General features: G+C 32.6%; 1 protein-coding gene across 1 annotated transcript; it reads right to left on the bottom strand.

Moving 5' to 3' along the window:
* Nucleotides 1–4,848: 4,848 nt before the first annotated feature.
* Nucleotides 4,849–9,116, bottom strand: LOC113782969 (BAG family molecular chaperone regulator 2-like). The gene is made up of 5 exons (XM_027328958.1): nucleotides 9,067–9,116; nucleotides 8,757–8,957; nucleotides 7,612–7,868; nucleotides 5,978–6,124; nucleotides 4,849–5,181 (listed from the first exon to the last, which is right to left on the bottom strand). The coding sequence occupies exons 2-5, from the start codon at nucleotides 8,893–8,895 to the stop codon at nucleotides 5,041–5,043; spliced, it is 684 nt and encodes a 227-aa protein (XP_027184759.1). The 5' UTR covers nucleotides 8,896–8,957; nucleotides 9,067–9,116; the 3' UTR covers nucleotides 4,849–5,040.
* Nucleotides 9,117–16,138: the final 7,022 nt, after the last annotated feature.

Raw genomic sequence — 16,138 nt, 5'->3', positions numbered from 1 at the left:
GCAAATTCCACTTTTGGTTTAGGATGGAATGGTCAACTTATTGGGTTGTTAAGTTCTTAGGACCACTTTAGTGTTTTTAACTATTTAACATAGACTAATTAATTGACAATTGATGAATCTTGGATGGTTAGTAGTGAGGGGAACCAATATGATCTTACCAGCCGTTAACAGGCTTTTACGGGCAAATAGACCTAAACAGCCAACAAAATAATTATGCAAATCGCATAACATACACAAAGTCTTGTGCTAAATATGATTAATTTTAGGTCTTTATTGTGGAATAATGCTTCTTTTGCCAAATTGCATTAATGTTTATGTATCAAATTATCATATGTTATTAGCTAGAATTAGTGCTAAAACTGGTTTATTGAATGGGAAGGCTTCTTTTTGTTCTCTCTGGTTCGCTTAAAGTGGTGCATGTGGTCATATATATGATTTGTTTGTGAGTTTTGTATGTTTCTAAAAGACTAGTTATTGGTTTGGGATTTGAGTGTAATGTGATGGTTTGTGTTGCTTATGAAAGAGGATTATGATCTCTTCTCAGGAACTACAGATTGGTACAAAAAGCCTTTTAGTTCTAGTAATTGCTCTGGAAAAAAAAAAAAAAAAAAAAAAAGCTATCGCTTTGCTATCAATTTTGCAAGCAACAAAAATATTGAAAAAAAATCTAAAAATGTAGGTAATCTAAACAAAAAAAAAACAAAAATTAAATAGAGTTCCAAAAATGCCACAATGTATTACTTATTATTGAATTTGAAAGACTCAAAATTTATGATTTTGTGGCATTTGAAGCCATTAACAAATTAACATACAATGGCATTAGCCATGCTAGTAAAGGTAATCTTGATGCCAATATTTCATTGTTTAATGACATTACGAAGCGTAGCGGAAGAAATATTTGGTGGTATTATGACTGTCAATAAAAGAATATTTACTGACATTTTTTAATGCCACTTAATCATTGTTTGGTGGCACTTTTCTAATGTCATTTAGGGACAGTAGCATCAGTATGTATCACACTCATTTTGAGTACCATAATTCTTTAAAGTGCCCTTAAAAGTTAGTTTTAATGACATTTTTGAGTGCCATTAAATTACTTTTTTTCTTGTAGTGATTAAATCTTGCTATCGAGAGTTAACTACTTTTTATCCTACTTAACATAGTTGAGATAACTTTTTAACTCAAATAGGCTCATGACTGATTGACTTCTTGTTGTTCTTCTTGTTTTTTTTTTTTTTTTTTTTTTTTGGAAATTCTGTTAACTAACGGACCTAGAATTTTATCCTTTCATCCATGTGCTTGGTAGACTAATTGGCTTGATATTCTTGTTTTTTGTTAACTGAATCATCTTGTGTACTTGTAGAGATGGCAGTATGAGGTCTAAGAGAGTTACCGCTCTTCTAAGCTTGTTGTTGCTAAATTTCTCCATGCTTGAATTGTTTGCTTCTAATCAAACTAAGTCAAAGCCTAGATGATTAACCTCAACAAATTAAAAGGGTGGCATTGGCTGTCTTTCTCTCTTTTCACATCAAGTAGTGTGTGTTAGAAATCAATGAAAAAATTAATAAAGTAGACAGACTCAACATGTTCAAGAAGCAAGAGATTCAAGATCTCGTAGATTTTGGTTTGGTTCTTTAAATTGCAAGATCTAGTTGATTAAATTTCTTTACTTGCTCCTCGTTTCTTAAGTTCTACCCTTGCTCTGTTGAAAATTTTTTTTAAACAAAATGTTTCTGTGAAAAAAAAAGTTCTTGTTTGTTACATAGGTTGATAATTGTAGTTCATGATTCCTTTTTCTTTTTGTTTTAGTGTTTTTTTGGATGAATCTAAGGATGAGAGTTCGTCACTGAGATAAAATGTAGAAACTCTTCTATTTGATGGAGTTGAGAAACGGTTTATTATTGACGATGGAGGCTTGTGTTTGAAAACTCTTGGTTACGTTCTTGGAATTTTGATGTACAGAGTTGTTCTATACAAAAAATATAGTACACATTCCTGGTAAATTGATAGCACTGGAATAGAAATTATCTATGGTGGCTCATCAATCAAAATTGAACTGATCATATTTGTTTGAGTTGGGGTAGAGAAAGCAGATGAAGCTGTTAGGCTTGATGGGCATTTTGGTACATTCCCCACCTCTTTTTGTCGACTAACGGTGGATTGCCTTTGTTATGGTTTCGTGAATTAGGCGGATCATTTTGTAATTTGGAAAGACATCCGAGATTGATTCATAATTTGGTAAAACTTCAAGGGAGGTATATTTTAATTTTAATTAACCAACCCTTTTTCTTATGAAAAACACTACTGCCTTTAAAAATTTGATGCACCTTAGAGCAACAAAGTTGTTTAGTTGTCAATTTCATAACATAGATAATAAACATTTTTAGACTATTCATTTTGTGGTTAAATGAACATATTGGAATAGAAATTTTTTTTTTCTTTATTTATCTTTTTCTTGTAGTTAAGTAAACACTTTTAGACTTCATTTTGTGATTAAATGGACATATTGGAATAGGGATATTTTTCTAAATGTATCTTAGGTTGAATTTTCTCAAATATACCTGTTATAAGAAACATTATTTCTCATTGTACAAGGAGTTAACTTTCCACGATGTAATTGATTTTGAAGAACAATTTTGTTACTGCCTCTTGGTTGCCAAAGCTTTATCATCTTAATGACCAAGTTTCATTTTGGCTGCAAAGGCAAATTAAAATGGGAACTAAAAATTGCAACTTTTGCAAATATTGAAGGCCAAAAGTTTGCTATTGTGGAAAAGAAACAACAAATTGGTTTCCTTTTTTTTTCCAGAAACGATAGCAATATTTATTGCTAATAAGAGAGCATTACAATATATGAGTAAGGGCTCAAACTTGGACTTTACAAAAGTGTACTAAGACATTGAGGGTCTAGAAACTCCTCATCAAAGTGAATGTGCATTGCTTTCTTACTCAGTTTATCACTGAGTCTATTAATATTACTAGGCTGACTATCAAATGAGCATGTCCTAAACATTGAGCTAAGGTCTTTTATGTACTCTAGGTGAGCTGCTATACGTATATCTCTCGAGGCTTGACATCTTAACAGTTTTAGAACCTGAGAGCATGGTGTTTGGATCTTTATGTACTGCTAGCCTTGTTCTTTTATCTTGCATAGTGCCAGTTGTATAGCCAAAAAATTATCCAACACAGCTGATCCAGTGCTTCTTTCCTTCATAATCCAAGCTGCACATATCTGGCTCATGATGTTTTCTGTTGTGATGCCAATTCCCATATTCTGCCCTTCGATATGTTGCCCCACATCTACACAAATGATCAGCATGTTTTCATCTTCCCCCACCCTTTCCTCCTGTGCATGTGCTGTTTCTGTTTCTCATGAGATGCTCATCTGCTGCTCTGCCTGTTGGGATTGGTGATATTCCTCCCACTCCTTAACTGCTTTCCTAATTACTTCCATTGGATGCCTATCTTTCTCTTCGAATTCTGCTTCATTCCTGGCTTTCCAGATCTGCCAAAGGATATCCACTATTAGTGCTATGTGTTTCATTCCATCCTTTCTGGCCTTCACTTCCATTAGCATACTCCACCACCTTCTGAAGTCACTTGTATATTCCTTAAGTCCGTCCCACTGTAATGGAGCCATATGCCATATCATCCTTGCTTTTGTACATTGGAAGAATATATGCTCCACTGTCTCACTATTTTCTCCACACAACTTGCAGATCAAATCACCTTTTCCTATTCTCCTAAAAATTGCTTCTCTTCCTGGTAACACTTGATGTAGGCTCTTCCATAAAAACAGTTTTTGCTTATGCTTTATCCTAATTTTCCATAGCTGTTTCCAGATTTTATCACTTCCCCCTGCCCATCTTGTTTCTCCCTTTCTACTCACTTGTGTTTTTGACTGCCTATCCTCTCTTGTCAGTGCTTCATATGCAGACCTAACTGTGTATTGTCCCTTATTGCTATGACTCCAAAAGTAGCAATCAGGTCTACCAGTTATGCGTATAGGCGTTTTGAGTATGTTTCTAGCTTCCTGTGGGCTAAAGATCCTAAATATGAATGCTGAATTCCATCTAAAGGTTTCCAAAATTTAGTAATTGTGAGCAGTTATTTTTTTTCTTTTAGAGAGTAGTAATTACGTTCCTATAAAAAGTTATCGAACGCCATTAAATTTGGTTGCTTTATCATTTAAATTTAACGACTAAATTTGCTCATTGGTTTCCAAGCTCAGGTAGAAGAACTAGTCGTATGGTGAACAAATTTCGTTATAGCAGTCAGGATGTTCAACAAATAGATGCCAAATTTCGTTATAGCTCGTGCTATAAAAAACAAAGCCTTTAGTGATCAATTATTTTTTGGCTGAAAATGATTTTGGTAGTAACTAGTGACAAAGCCAGGACCCATAATTAAGGGTCGATCCTCACTTAAGTCAATAATATCAGTTTTAAGTTTCAATTATTGGTTTTCAAAAGAAGTTTAGTACAATATAGTCATATAAAAATTCAGTCCACAATTTTCAAATCCTTTCTTTCTCCGGCGATTGTTTTACTCTTAAGACGCGCAAGTGGAAACTTTTTATAATTTTTTTGGGGGGAAAGTATACTTTTACAAAATTTAGGGGGTCCAAACGTTAGACAAATTGAAATTTCTGACATTTGTAAGCTTAATTTCTAATTTTTGAAAGTTGAGCCACCGTCAACGCCTGTGCAATAATCTTATTTTCTGTTGCCATGCCTAATGGCGACCAAATTTTAATCTTCTGTTACCAATACCTCTAGTTACTAAATCCCATTTTATTGTAGTCAACAGCATCTGCAACTTTATATGAATATCAGCAATTAAATCCCATTTTTCTTGTCAACAGAATCTCTAATTTTATAGCCACTTTTCAACAAAATATTGTTGATGAATTTGTAGTGTAAGAACAATTCTTGACAATTTGGTAGAGGTATGCGGAACACGTAGAGGGCCACTGGCTCTTTTAGCTGTGGTGCTAAGCATTTGGCCCAAATAGACTAATAAGATAGAGGGGCTAAAAGATCAATCAAATAGTTCCCATTTGGCTATTGCTTGAGGAGGATCAAATGTCTCCCAATTGGTTGTTACGATAACAGGTTTTATCCTTGCATTCGAGAGCTTGAGCACATCAAGTGTTTCAACACACTTCTCCACTCTCTTTCCCTGCAAATATACCATCAATTTAACATCAATTACTTGACTAAATACATTAATATTCTATGAGACTAGGGGAGCACAAAGGTATGAAATTCGACTAAAATTGTTACCCTTTTTTTTTAGTGGCAAACTCCGTCGATAGAGGGATGCCTGCCCCATTTTCTATTAAAACTGGAGCATAAATTTACCCGCATAGTTTTTTTTTTTTTTAGATACTCAAGCTCCAAATGCACGTAAATTTATTTAAAATTTCAGTGCATTTTGTTAGGTTATTTCAATAGTTTATATGGTATATATATACATATATATGTGTGTGTGTATATATATATATATTATATATCTCTCTCTTCTTCTTTTGCAATTTCATTCAATAGTTTTTTTGAAAGATTAACTTATCTGACTAAGTTCAAGTGTTTTAAATATTTATATTTAAAAACAAAGTACAGTCACACTGGAATTGCAAAATATTTTGCTTCTGATTTCTCACAAGGAAACTTTTATAGGTGTTCTACTTAACCTTTTTGGGAACCATGTTGAAAGTCGATTGCATTTTATGTCAAGTTTGCATCCTTCTTCTGTCCCTATTACGATATTTTGACAATAATGTTCTAAAGAACTTATTTTGACACTTTTAAAAATAGGGGGAAAAAAAACTTATGAAGCATTACTCATTTAATAGATCCCGTCTCTTTAAACATAAAAATTTTTAAACATTGCTGGGGGATAAATTGCAAAGAATAGAGCCCATCTCTCTTTTTTAAAAAATTTATTATTATTATTATTTGAATAGAGTAAATCTTACCTGCAAAGATTTCTTCTCACATGCATCTCCTTCTGCAGAAATAATATCAAGCTTGACAGCTTGTCTCATTAACATCTCAATAAGTGTAGTGATCTGTAATTCTGGTACCTTATTCCCACGTGTAATTGATTTTTCTATTGCACAAACCTGCAGACATAAATAAACAGGAATGAACCCAAAAAGATCATCATGTTTCAGTAGAGCTACCTAATCAAAAGAATAAAATAGGTAACGAATGTGTTATCATTGGCATGATTTTTATTCCAAAATCCAAGTTCGAAATGCCATTTTTTCTGTCTACTAGGAACAGTTAAATATATATATCACTGTGATAGCTGGATTTTGCCAATCAGGTATTCTTAGTTACTTGACTAACAGATTAGAAAGATAAAATCAAATATTCATTTTTTTTACTGGTTGTCAAATTTTTCCTGCTCAAGCTGCCCATCTTCCCAGTGCGCAATAAATAAATAAATAAGCAACTGATCAAATTAAAATTTTTTCTAGTGAAAAACTAACAATTATATTCATGCATTGCAAATGTATTTCTCTAAACTTAATGGTCAAAACAATTGTACTTGTAGTGAAAATACTTATGAAATATCAGCTTTAATCATCTCGTCTGAATTGATTACTGATATCCCATCCAATGATAATAGTATATACACTTTTAATGTATATAAAATTTATTCTAAAGTAACTCCCTTTACCTCGAGCCTAACTCTTTGGCCGAGTTTCAAATCCTAGGTGCCAAATATAATTTTGTTTAGCATAAGTAGAAAATAAATCCAAGTATTAAAATAAAATTAGATTAACTTAAAATTAAGTAAAATGTGAATTCCCTTATTAATTACGCCCTTTTCAAATGCCCCACTCCGTCTGACAATGCCCTTTACTCCTTACCAAATTCAGTTGGTGGATGCCATGATGTCAAGAATCTATTGCATAAGGTAACACAAAATATCATATGGGCACTGATGTCCCAAAATTCTAATGGGAGCCACATGATTATGAGGCTAAATTGATTGTTTGATACTGACTCAATAATCTCTTCTTCAAATTATTTAAACAGAAAAAAAATGCTTACTTAGTCCTTCAATTATTTAGTAAAATATATTTAGCCTCTAAACATTTATTTTTATTATTTTCTTTTATTTTCATTAACTTAGTCACTAAAGGTTTATTTATTTAGCCTATTTTAGAAATTAACTCCGTTCTAATTAAAAAGTTGAAGGACTAATTAAGCACTTTATCTATTATACTATTCACCAGTTGACGTCATCGAGAAGCTTTTGGATAAGCAAGCCAAGTGTCATTTTTAAATAGGTTATTTATTATTTAGAGTTCTACCAAATCTTAAAAAGATTTCAAATTCAACAAACAAATTGTAACAACTGTTAAATACTTTATATTAAAATTTATATTATTTTTGACTGTCTATAGTTTCCGTGCATAGCATGAGACATAAACCTAGTTTTTCCTATTAAAAAAAATAGCCATTCAAGTAAATTAACTTCCGAAGACTAGCCAATATTAAGCCTCATGCAAACGTGCTTTTTGTAACAATAAGCCTTTTTGTCTTTTTACTTTTTGTAATAATAAGTCAAACTACGAAAACTGCCGAAAATGCTCACCTGTTCCGCCAGCTTATCAACCTCCATGAGTACGTCATCAATCAAGCGATGAGCGGCCTGGATCTTCGCATTCCTACGCATCTCAATCAACCTCCTCTCTCTAAATTCTGGATCCTCCATTAGTATGACTTTTGAGTGGTCTTTGACTCCGCATCTGTCCAAATAGTCTCCATTTTGTCTCTCTTTTCCTCTGTATATTAGCCTTTGTTCGCCAGGTTGTAACCCACTGTCTGCTGTAAGGAGCTTCTTCAATTCTCCTGCCACCCAATTTCACACACAGCCACAAATTATTAATTTTACAATTCATTTATCTTGACTTGAAGTTATCTTGATTTTAGCATGCATTATTTTATGAATTAATTTTTTTGCACTCATAGTGTATATAATTTTAGATTTGAATAAATAATAATTATATAAAATTTGAATTTAAAATTTAACTTTTGTATATGTGTCATATATTAAAAAATGATACTAGATTTACTCTTTTTTTTTTATTTCAGTAAGTAAAATTTTCTCTGTGTATTTTGAAGTTTAATAACCTTTGTGTGTTAAGTAAATGAACTATGCTAATATGCATAAATCACTAGATTATTGGTGTTTACATAAAATAGATTTGTGGACCATTAAGCATATATATCACTCTAGCTTATAAAACGAGGTGGAAATTGCATAAAGGACCTTATATTCTAGCAAATAACAATTGTAACATCTATACTAATCCTGATCTGCAAAGAAGCTCAATTAGTTTATGCCCCTTGAAAAGAATTAAATAAAGGGGATATCCCTAGCATAAAAGTTGCAAATATTATTACCAAAAAAAATGAAGAACTAAAAATAAGTCAGTGAGAGCCTTATGTTATTTTTTTTTTTAAAAAAAAAACGAAGCAGAAGAAGAAAATGTTCATTTTTTACACTTTTACTACTTCTACAACTTGGATAATGGAAGTAAAAACATTCACAAAAGTAAATTAACAATTGTTTCACCAAACTTTTTCTAACTTGCTGGTAAGGTGTCTCAAGAGCATGAGCAACTTTAACTGTAATAAAACATGAGCACAAAAGTAATTCTGCAAACCCTCAGAAACCAGATCAATAGACAAAAATTGATCCACCATTAATACTGGTGAGTATTTTCCTGCACTTACCAAATGTTGCTTGAGAGCTGATAGAGATCTCATAGCGCATTGCGCCAAAAACCACTCTAACGCGAAAACGTGGAACCATGGCTGCAAAATCTGAACAATTCTCACTTCTTTTCTGCACCAGCATCCCACCTGGTCTCATCTCCCACTCTACCTCCTCCTCTTTCACATCCGATGACGTCGTGGTTGTTCCGGCATTTTCACCTGATGATTTACGTGCCCGATTGAATTTTCTCTTTATCATCTTCAAAGAAAAATAAACCCAAATGTCCTCAATGTGTAGTAATATATATTTTCTCTTGCAAGAAAATACCTGCCTGGTTCTTCCAAGCTCTAGCGGCCCTTTTACCTATATATGTCGGGGCAAAACCAGAGGCTCATATAAATGAGAGAAGATTGCTTAGAAAAATAACAGAATTGAATGAGAAAATGGCCACTGGACCAATGAGAAACTGCACAGGTGTGAAGGGTCCCGTCAACTGGTTAGACAGCTAAGCAAAGTAGCAAAACATAACCGACATCCTTCTTTTTAATTTTCTAATTTTTATGTAAAATAAATAACTTTGCCGACAATCTACGGAAGGAAGGTAGGTTTTGCTACCTTTGTACATTTGTGTATTATTTGCTGTGAGGTCTTGTTTGCTTTTGAAGAAGAGTTTAAGCTTGGTTTGGCCAGTTGGTTTTGTCTTGTAGGATGAAGAGAAATCATCAAGCCCCCACAATAATGAATTGAGTGGAAGACTTTTGCCTTTATGTAGCTTGGTTGGTTGATTTTGGATTAGGTGAAACTGTTGTTAGATTTACTCATGCTGGCCTTCATTGACAGTGAAGGATTACGCGGGATAAGATGGGACTAATGAGTAATCATTATTGTTTTCTTTGTCTTTAGGTAATGAGGCTAAGTGATACTTTTTATGACATTTTTTTTCCTTTTTTGGATAGAAATTTAGTCACTAGAAGCAATTCATGCTATAGCATGGGGCACATTCAAAGTAAGTTTCAATTTATGATGCAATGAATATTATTGAAAAAAAGAAAATATTGATTAGAGCTACTTTTATCTTTATGCAAAAAAGATATGTGTACACTACATCCTTACTTTTGTTGACACTTGAAAGCTCAGCGAAGGATTATATCGCCTAAAATTTACAAAAGGAAAACTTATAGTTCTTCTCATTGAATTTGGGTTTGTACCCCTTTAGTCAAAGAAGGAAAATTCTTCTTATTTTCAGGTGAACTTGGAAATGAGAGTTATTTTGGGGATGAGTATCTATATTAGTTTAATGAACATGTGGTACTCCTTCACTGGTTAACACTAAATTTTTGAAAAGTAATTCATTGTTTTTTAAATTAAAATGACAAAAAATATTGTATAAAGTGCATGGGAGGCTACTAAACTTTTGAAAAGTTTTGTATCATCTATTAAATTATTTTTTGTCTCAAATTAGCTGCCAAATTTTAGGAAGCACTTCATCTGGATCATTCTAAAATTGACTGTTAACTCGAAGGCAATACATGAGAAAAGCACGCCGGTTCTCTAAGGACATTTTCGACATTTTATCCAAAATTCACCATCCCTGAGCTAATTAACTAGTCTCTCTCGTGCAAAACAAAAAAAAAATTATATTTTTTTCTTACCTAAACACCTGGACTCTGGTCTTTTTTTTCGCATGGCGGAGGGTAGTCAATTGACTTGGAGTTGGTAGGCTTTGGACGAAATGTCGAGAATGTCCTCTGAGAACCGGCAATGTCGTGATTGGTTACCGTCCAAGTCAACTGCCAAATTTAACAAAATGGTCAAGATGAGGTACTTTTCGGAGTTTAGCAGGTAACTTAGCACAAGAAATAATTTAACGGATGATAGAAAATTTTTCAAAAGTTTATTGACCTTCCATGCACTTTAGCCAAATAATTTTTAATGCACCTTCCTTAAGTTTTTTAAACACATCTTTCTTTAAGTTGTCAAAAAACATTTTCAGGTGAAACCGTGACTAATTAAAAGTGAAAAGGATATCGAAGAAGATAGAAGAGGTGTGCGGATATTTTCCTTTCAATATTTCCTATTAACAAGTATGATTGTTAACAAAGGAACCTAATAATGACAAATTGTCTTTTCCTATACTAAATTCCATCATGATTAAAATATAGCCCATAACATCGACTGCCATCCCTAAAACTCTAGCTTTAGAAAATCGGGACTTGTATGATTAAATATTTGCCCTAAAGTAACAATCAAATAATCCTTAACAATCAAATTAAAGAGTAAGAAAAAGAAATAGAACCTCTTGATTTATAATAATTTGGCCACACTTGTTGTTGTTTATGACTTGTGTCTGTTTATAAAATTTTTTCAAGTTTGGCGTTTCATTCACTAAGCGTCCAGGTGAGACAATCACCCTTGTACACTTTGAGGTAACCCAATCTTCTTGACCGTCGATTTTTGCAACTTATCCTAAGAGAATCTTACTTAATTACAAGAAATTTCAAATTCAAACACACAATCGAAGGGTAGATGTACAAATTAAACTTTCAATTATCATTATTTTGCTAATGTTCTTGCTAAGCTCTGACAATGTATGACAACAGCTTACAAGTCACAAGGATGAGTTTTGGCTTTTACATGATTACAAAATCAAGCTCCAATTCTTGGCCTAAAGCAACTTAAGAGAATGTAATAAATTAAGTTGCCGTGTGTCATGTTTTGAAATAAAAGAGATGTTATAAAAAAATAGATTTTTGGTTTCAAAAAATATAAATGAAAAAGGGCCTAAAATGAGACTAAAGAAATGCGATAGTTGGGCTCAACATTTAGTCTAAAAAGAATTTTTAAGAAAAAGAAAGTCACCACTTGGTACTGAATTTAGATGTATCAAATCACTCAAAAAATTATTTTTTATAAAATAAAATAAAACCCTTTTAAGTGACTGTAGGTCTTTGAAAACGAGAAAAAAATGACTTCGGAAGTTACGGTTTAAGAGAGAGAAGGTAAAGATTCGATTAATTCAAATCTAAGATACCCTTTCAACCTAACCTAAGTTAGTTGTGAGGTTTAGTTAAATTTTTCTAATCTAATCCTTAAACTTATCACATTTTGATGTTTTTATATGAGTGCAAAGTCTAAACCTAAAAGAGATTTTGGGAGAGACAAAATGTCCCTTCAAGGTTTAATTGATACCAATCACATTAATTGTGAGATCCAAGAAAAATCCCCTAAAGGGGTCATGAGTAAGCGAAAGAAAAAAAATGAGACTCAAAGAAATAGAAATTATAATGTATATAAGTATACATGACTAAAGAGAGGGGAATGCAATATAACGGGTACGAGAAACTAAAACTTCTGATACAATTTTTCTTCTTGTAAAGGGATAATAGCGTGTCAAGGTTAAAAAGCCACACTCGCTCATTTTTTATATTCAAAGGATTACTTTTCTAATCTAAACAAGCAAATGGACTATCTAATTTCCTAATAACCTATATGAAATGTAAGTCTAAATAATATGGTTCATGCATATAGGGATAAGAGAATAATATAAGAAGAAATATCATGCCAATGAGAAAAGTTCCTAAAAATAGAAAAATATCATGAAATGGAATGAATGTCACATAATTCATGAATCTAGTGCATGGGCGAGGCTATCAGTCTAGTATTACTAGTCCATTTCTATAGATCCTCATTAGCATTGGACTAACGAGAAAGCGAGAAAAAGTCACAATTCGCATTGGACTCGTATGATGACATCAGACATTCATGCTTTATAATAATAGTAAAATGAATAGAGTATAAATTAAAAGCAAGTAAGTACATAGAAACACATAAAACACATAAGACATATAATACATAAGTATAATATCAAGATGCAAGATCCTAAGAAAGCGAGTAAAAGCTATAAACATATAAGCCATATAAACACACCACAACCCTATCTTTTACATTAGGGAACATAAATACAATCTAAACGAGAGAACAGAAGAAAATAAACATATTTAACTTATCTATTACATTTGGGGACTTAACTACAATTTAGAGTGGGAAAATACATGAAAATAGCCCCTTTCTAACCTATCTATTATATTTATCTATCTAATTACAAGTTTTCCGAAAGAAAAAATATAACATATCTATTACATCTTGGGTATTTAAATATCCTCCAAATTATTACAAAACTTAAATTAAATGAGCATAAAAAATGAATAGAAACTTAAAATAAATAAACAAAAGAAAACACATAAACATATAAACGCATAGGAGCATATAGGAGCACATAAGAGTAAATAAACAAAATTTAAAGGGTAATAGAGGTATCTCCCTTTTGAAATAGTGACTAAATGAGGGGATATTGACCCATTTATACTCATGAATCAACAAAAAGATCAAGGCACCAATTTAATTGAAAATATTTTAAAAGAAAACATAAACATATACTAAATTCACCTTATTATGCCAAAAAATGTAAATAAACTTAAAACACCTAAAATTTACAAATTAAATGCATTTAATTGAAGCATAATTAGCAATTAAAAAAGGAAAACAATTATAATTGAGAAATCAAAAGCCATTAGGGACTAAATTACAAAATTTAGAAAGTTTTAGGTCAAAACATAATTTTTGAAAAATTAGGGGCCAAAAATTAAATAAAGACAAAATTTAGGAGCCAAAATGCAATTAAAATAATGACTTAAATAAAAAAAATCCAAATTTTTTTGAGTCACAATGAAATTACTCAAAAGTCTATGGGCCAATTTCAAATCAAATTAGAGAAGAGGCAATTAAATTCGATTTGGGCTGTTTCTGTTGCTTGGACTATACCACCTTGGCTTAGAAGAAAAATGTAAACCATTTTCACATAAAAATAAATAAGTCCAATTGAAAATTCAAGGAATCCCAAAGAACAAACATGTCTAAATTAAACCCCAAAACTCAACTATAAACCCCAGCCAAAACCAAAAACAAAATAATAACAGAAGCCAATCATTTATTTCTATCTTTTCCTTTTCCTTTTATTTGTTTTTCTTCTTCCTCTTCCTCTCTTTAGTTTTCTCCCTTTTTGGCCAACTTCAAACTTCTCTACTGGCGTCCATGGCTGCTTCGGCAACTCGCCTGGGTCACTGTCCACTGTCGGTCGTCAAAATTCACCAAAATACCATCCTGGGCTCTATCTTTTGCGTAGATGGCATTTCTGAGCTCAATTTTTTCCAAAAAAGCACAAAAAGGGTTCAAAACCCAAATTTACAGCCGAGTCTCTATTTTTCCAACTCATTCAAATCTTCACTACAATCCACAAAACTTACACGAAAACAACCCTTATAGATTTTAGAGTGCAACTATGGTCTTAGTTTGACAAGAAAGAATAAACAAAATGACTAATTAAAGTAAAAACAACCCCAATTCCTATAACCCAATTCATTGCTTTTATGTATAAAACTTGCAAAATCTTGCTCTAAACATGCTCATGAAGCTAAGAGGCATTGGACGGAAGCAAACACTAGTTAATTATTTCCTTTCAAAACCAGAACACAAGTTTCTACAACAAACTATATCGTCCCTTTCATTCAGAAAAATGAAAGGTCTAAGCTTCAGTCAACAAAACCAAGAAAAGGCTAACCACAAAGCATTGGTTAATACGATTGGAAAGTAAGATAATACCTTAGCAAAAGTAGCAGTCTTTTGGTTCAAAATTTTTGATGTAAACTCCCAGGCCTCAATCGTCCCTTTGCTTCCTTCTTTTTTTTGTTTAAGAGAAAAGAGAGAACTGAGAGAAAGAGAAAGAGATTGGGGGAGAACAGTGTGTTGTGTGTTAATGTCTAAACAAATTGTGAAAGAGAGGAGGAGAGAGGAGGAGTCGAGAGATGGTGAAAGATTAATTGTAGTGTTGTATGTGAAGTTAAGAAAAATTTAGAGAGGGAAAAAAAGAGTCAAGAGAGATAGAGGGGTGAATGGAGTGGGTGTGTATTAGGTTGTCTTGGTGATGATTGTGATTTGGTTTTGGTCAAGAAAAGTCAACAAAATGAACATGGGGTGGATTGTTTTTTTGGGTTAATAATACTTTAGTTGGAAGAAAAAAAATTATTGGGGTGCAAGGATTTGATAAAATTTTGTTAGGATTTTTCCTTTTTTTAAAACTTTCAAATAAGAAAAATAAGAAAATTCACATTGGCATATATGAAAATAAACGATCAATAAGCAAATAAATATTTCAACAAAATATTAATAAACAAAAACAATGATAAAAATTAAAAATTTGGTGTCCACACAATTTTCCCAAATTAAAACTTATTCTAACACCTATCAAGAAAATATTAATATAACCATTTGAAAACGAAACTCACTCAACAAATTGCATAAAATTGGCTAAATCAAACTATAAAGTAATATCTAGTACTCTATAGAACTTTTTTCGTCAAAGTCTCCTTCAATTCTCCCATGGGAGAGAAGCCAAATCTAATCTTTTTCCCTGAGAAGCCCTTTCTCTCTATTTTTTATTGAGCAAAATTATCCATTTTATTGACCAATGAAATTGAGTGCAGACAAGGAACACAAGAGTTCCAATTACATCTTAGCTAATAAAGTGGCTGACATCTTAGCTAATGTAGGTATCTTGCATCCGCAAGATCATGTAAGGGTGTATCACCAACTCTGTTCTCTTCCACAGCTAGCAAAGGGGGAAGTTAGGTTGACTATGCTAGGCCTTCCTTCTATTAGACTTATCAAAGGATCGTCTTGATGACCGGTCCTGGTCTCGGCTTGTAAGCTTCTGATTGGGCAATAAAAGCACGTTACTGTTTCAAAAAAAAAAAAAAAGAGTTCCAATTACATCAGCGTGCTATCACTAGTACTATATTCAGTACATTGTATATCAGTCATCAGCTAAAGCAACTATGATTAAGTACAAGCTCTGTGGCCAATTCCCAATGTGCTCTATTTATTGGCATCTTCCTCCATCCAGCATTAGCATCCCTCATAGCTGAAACAACAAATTCCACAATGTTGACTATAGTCACAGGCTTATGATTGAATATGGTCTGGTTCCTAGTTCTCCAAATGTGTTATATTGCAACCCCAAAGACTAGTCGTTTGACTTGACTTGGAAATGATCTGGTCTTCCAATGATTGCAAGTCCACTACAATTCATTTCTCCATGGTAATGGAACTCTAGGTACTGAGCATGGTTGTTTCAATTTCTGCCATACCCTATTGGACATAAGGCATTCAAAGTATAAGTGCTCCATACTTTTAGTAGCTTCTTTACATAATACACATATGAGATTCCACATTAACACCCCAAGCTTTTAGTCTGTCCTTGGTTGTCAACTTATTCCTGTGTAATAGCCAAGTGATAAAGGAATATCTTGGTATAGATCTAGCCCCCCACATTAGCTTGTACTAG

Source organism: Coffea eugenioides, chromosome 9 (assembly GCF_003713205.1).
Source record: "Coffea eugenioides isolate CCC68of chromosome 9, Ceug_1.0, whole genome shotgun sequence".
Taxonomy (NCBI): Eukaryota; Viridiplantae; Streptophyta; class Magnoliopsida; order Gentianales; family Rubiaceae; genus Coffea; species Coffea eugenioides.
This window is presented reverse-complemented; position numbering and strand designations above follow the sequence as displayed.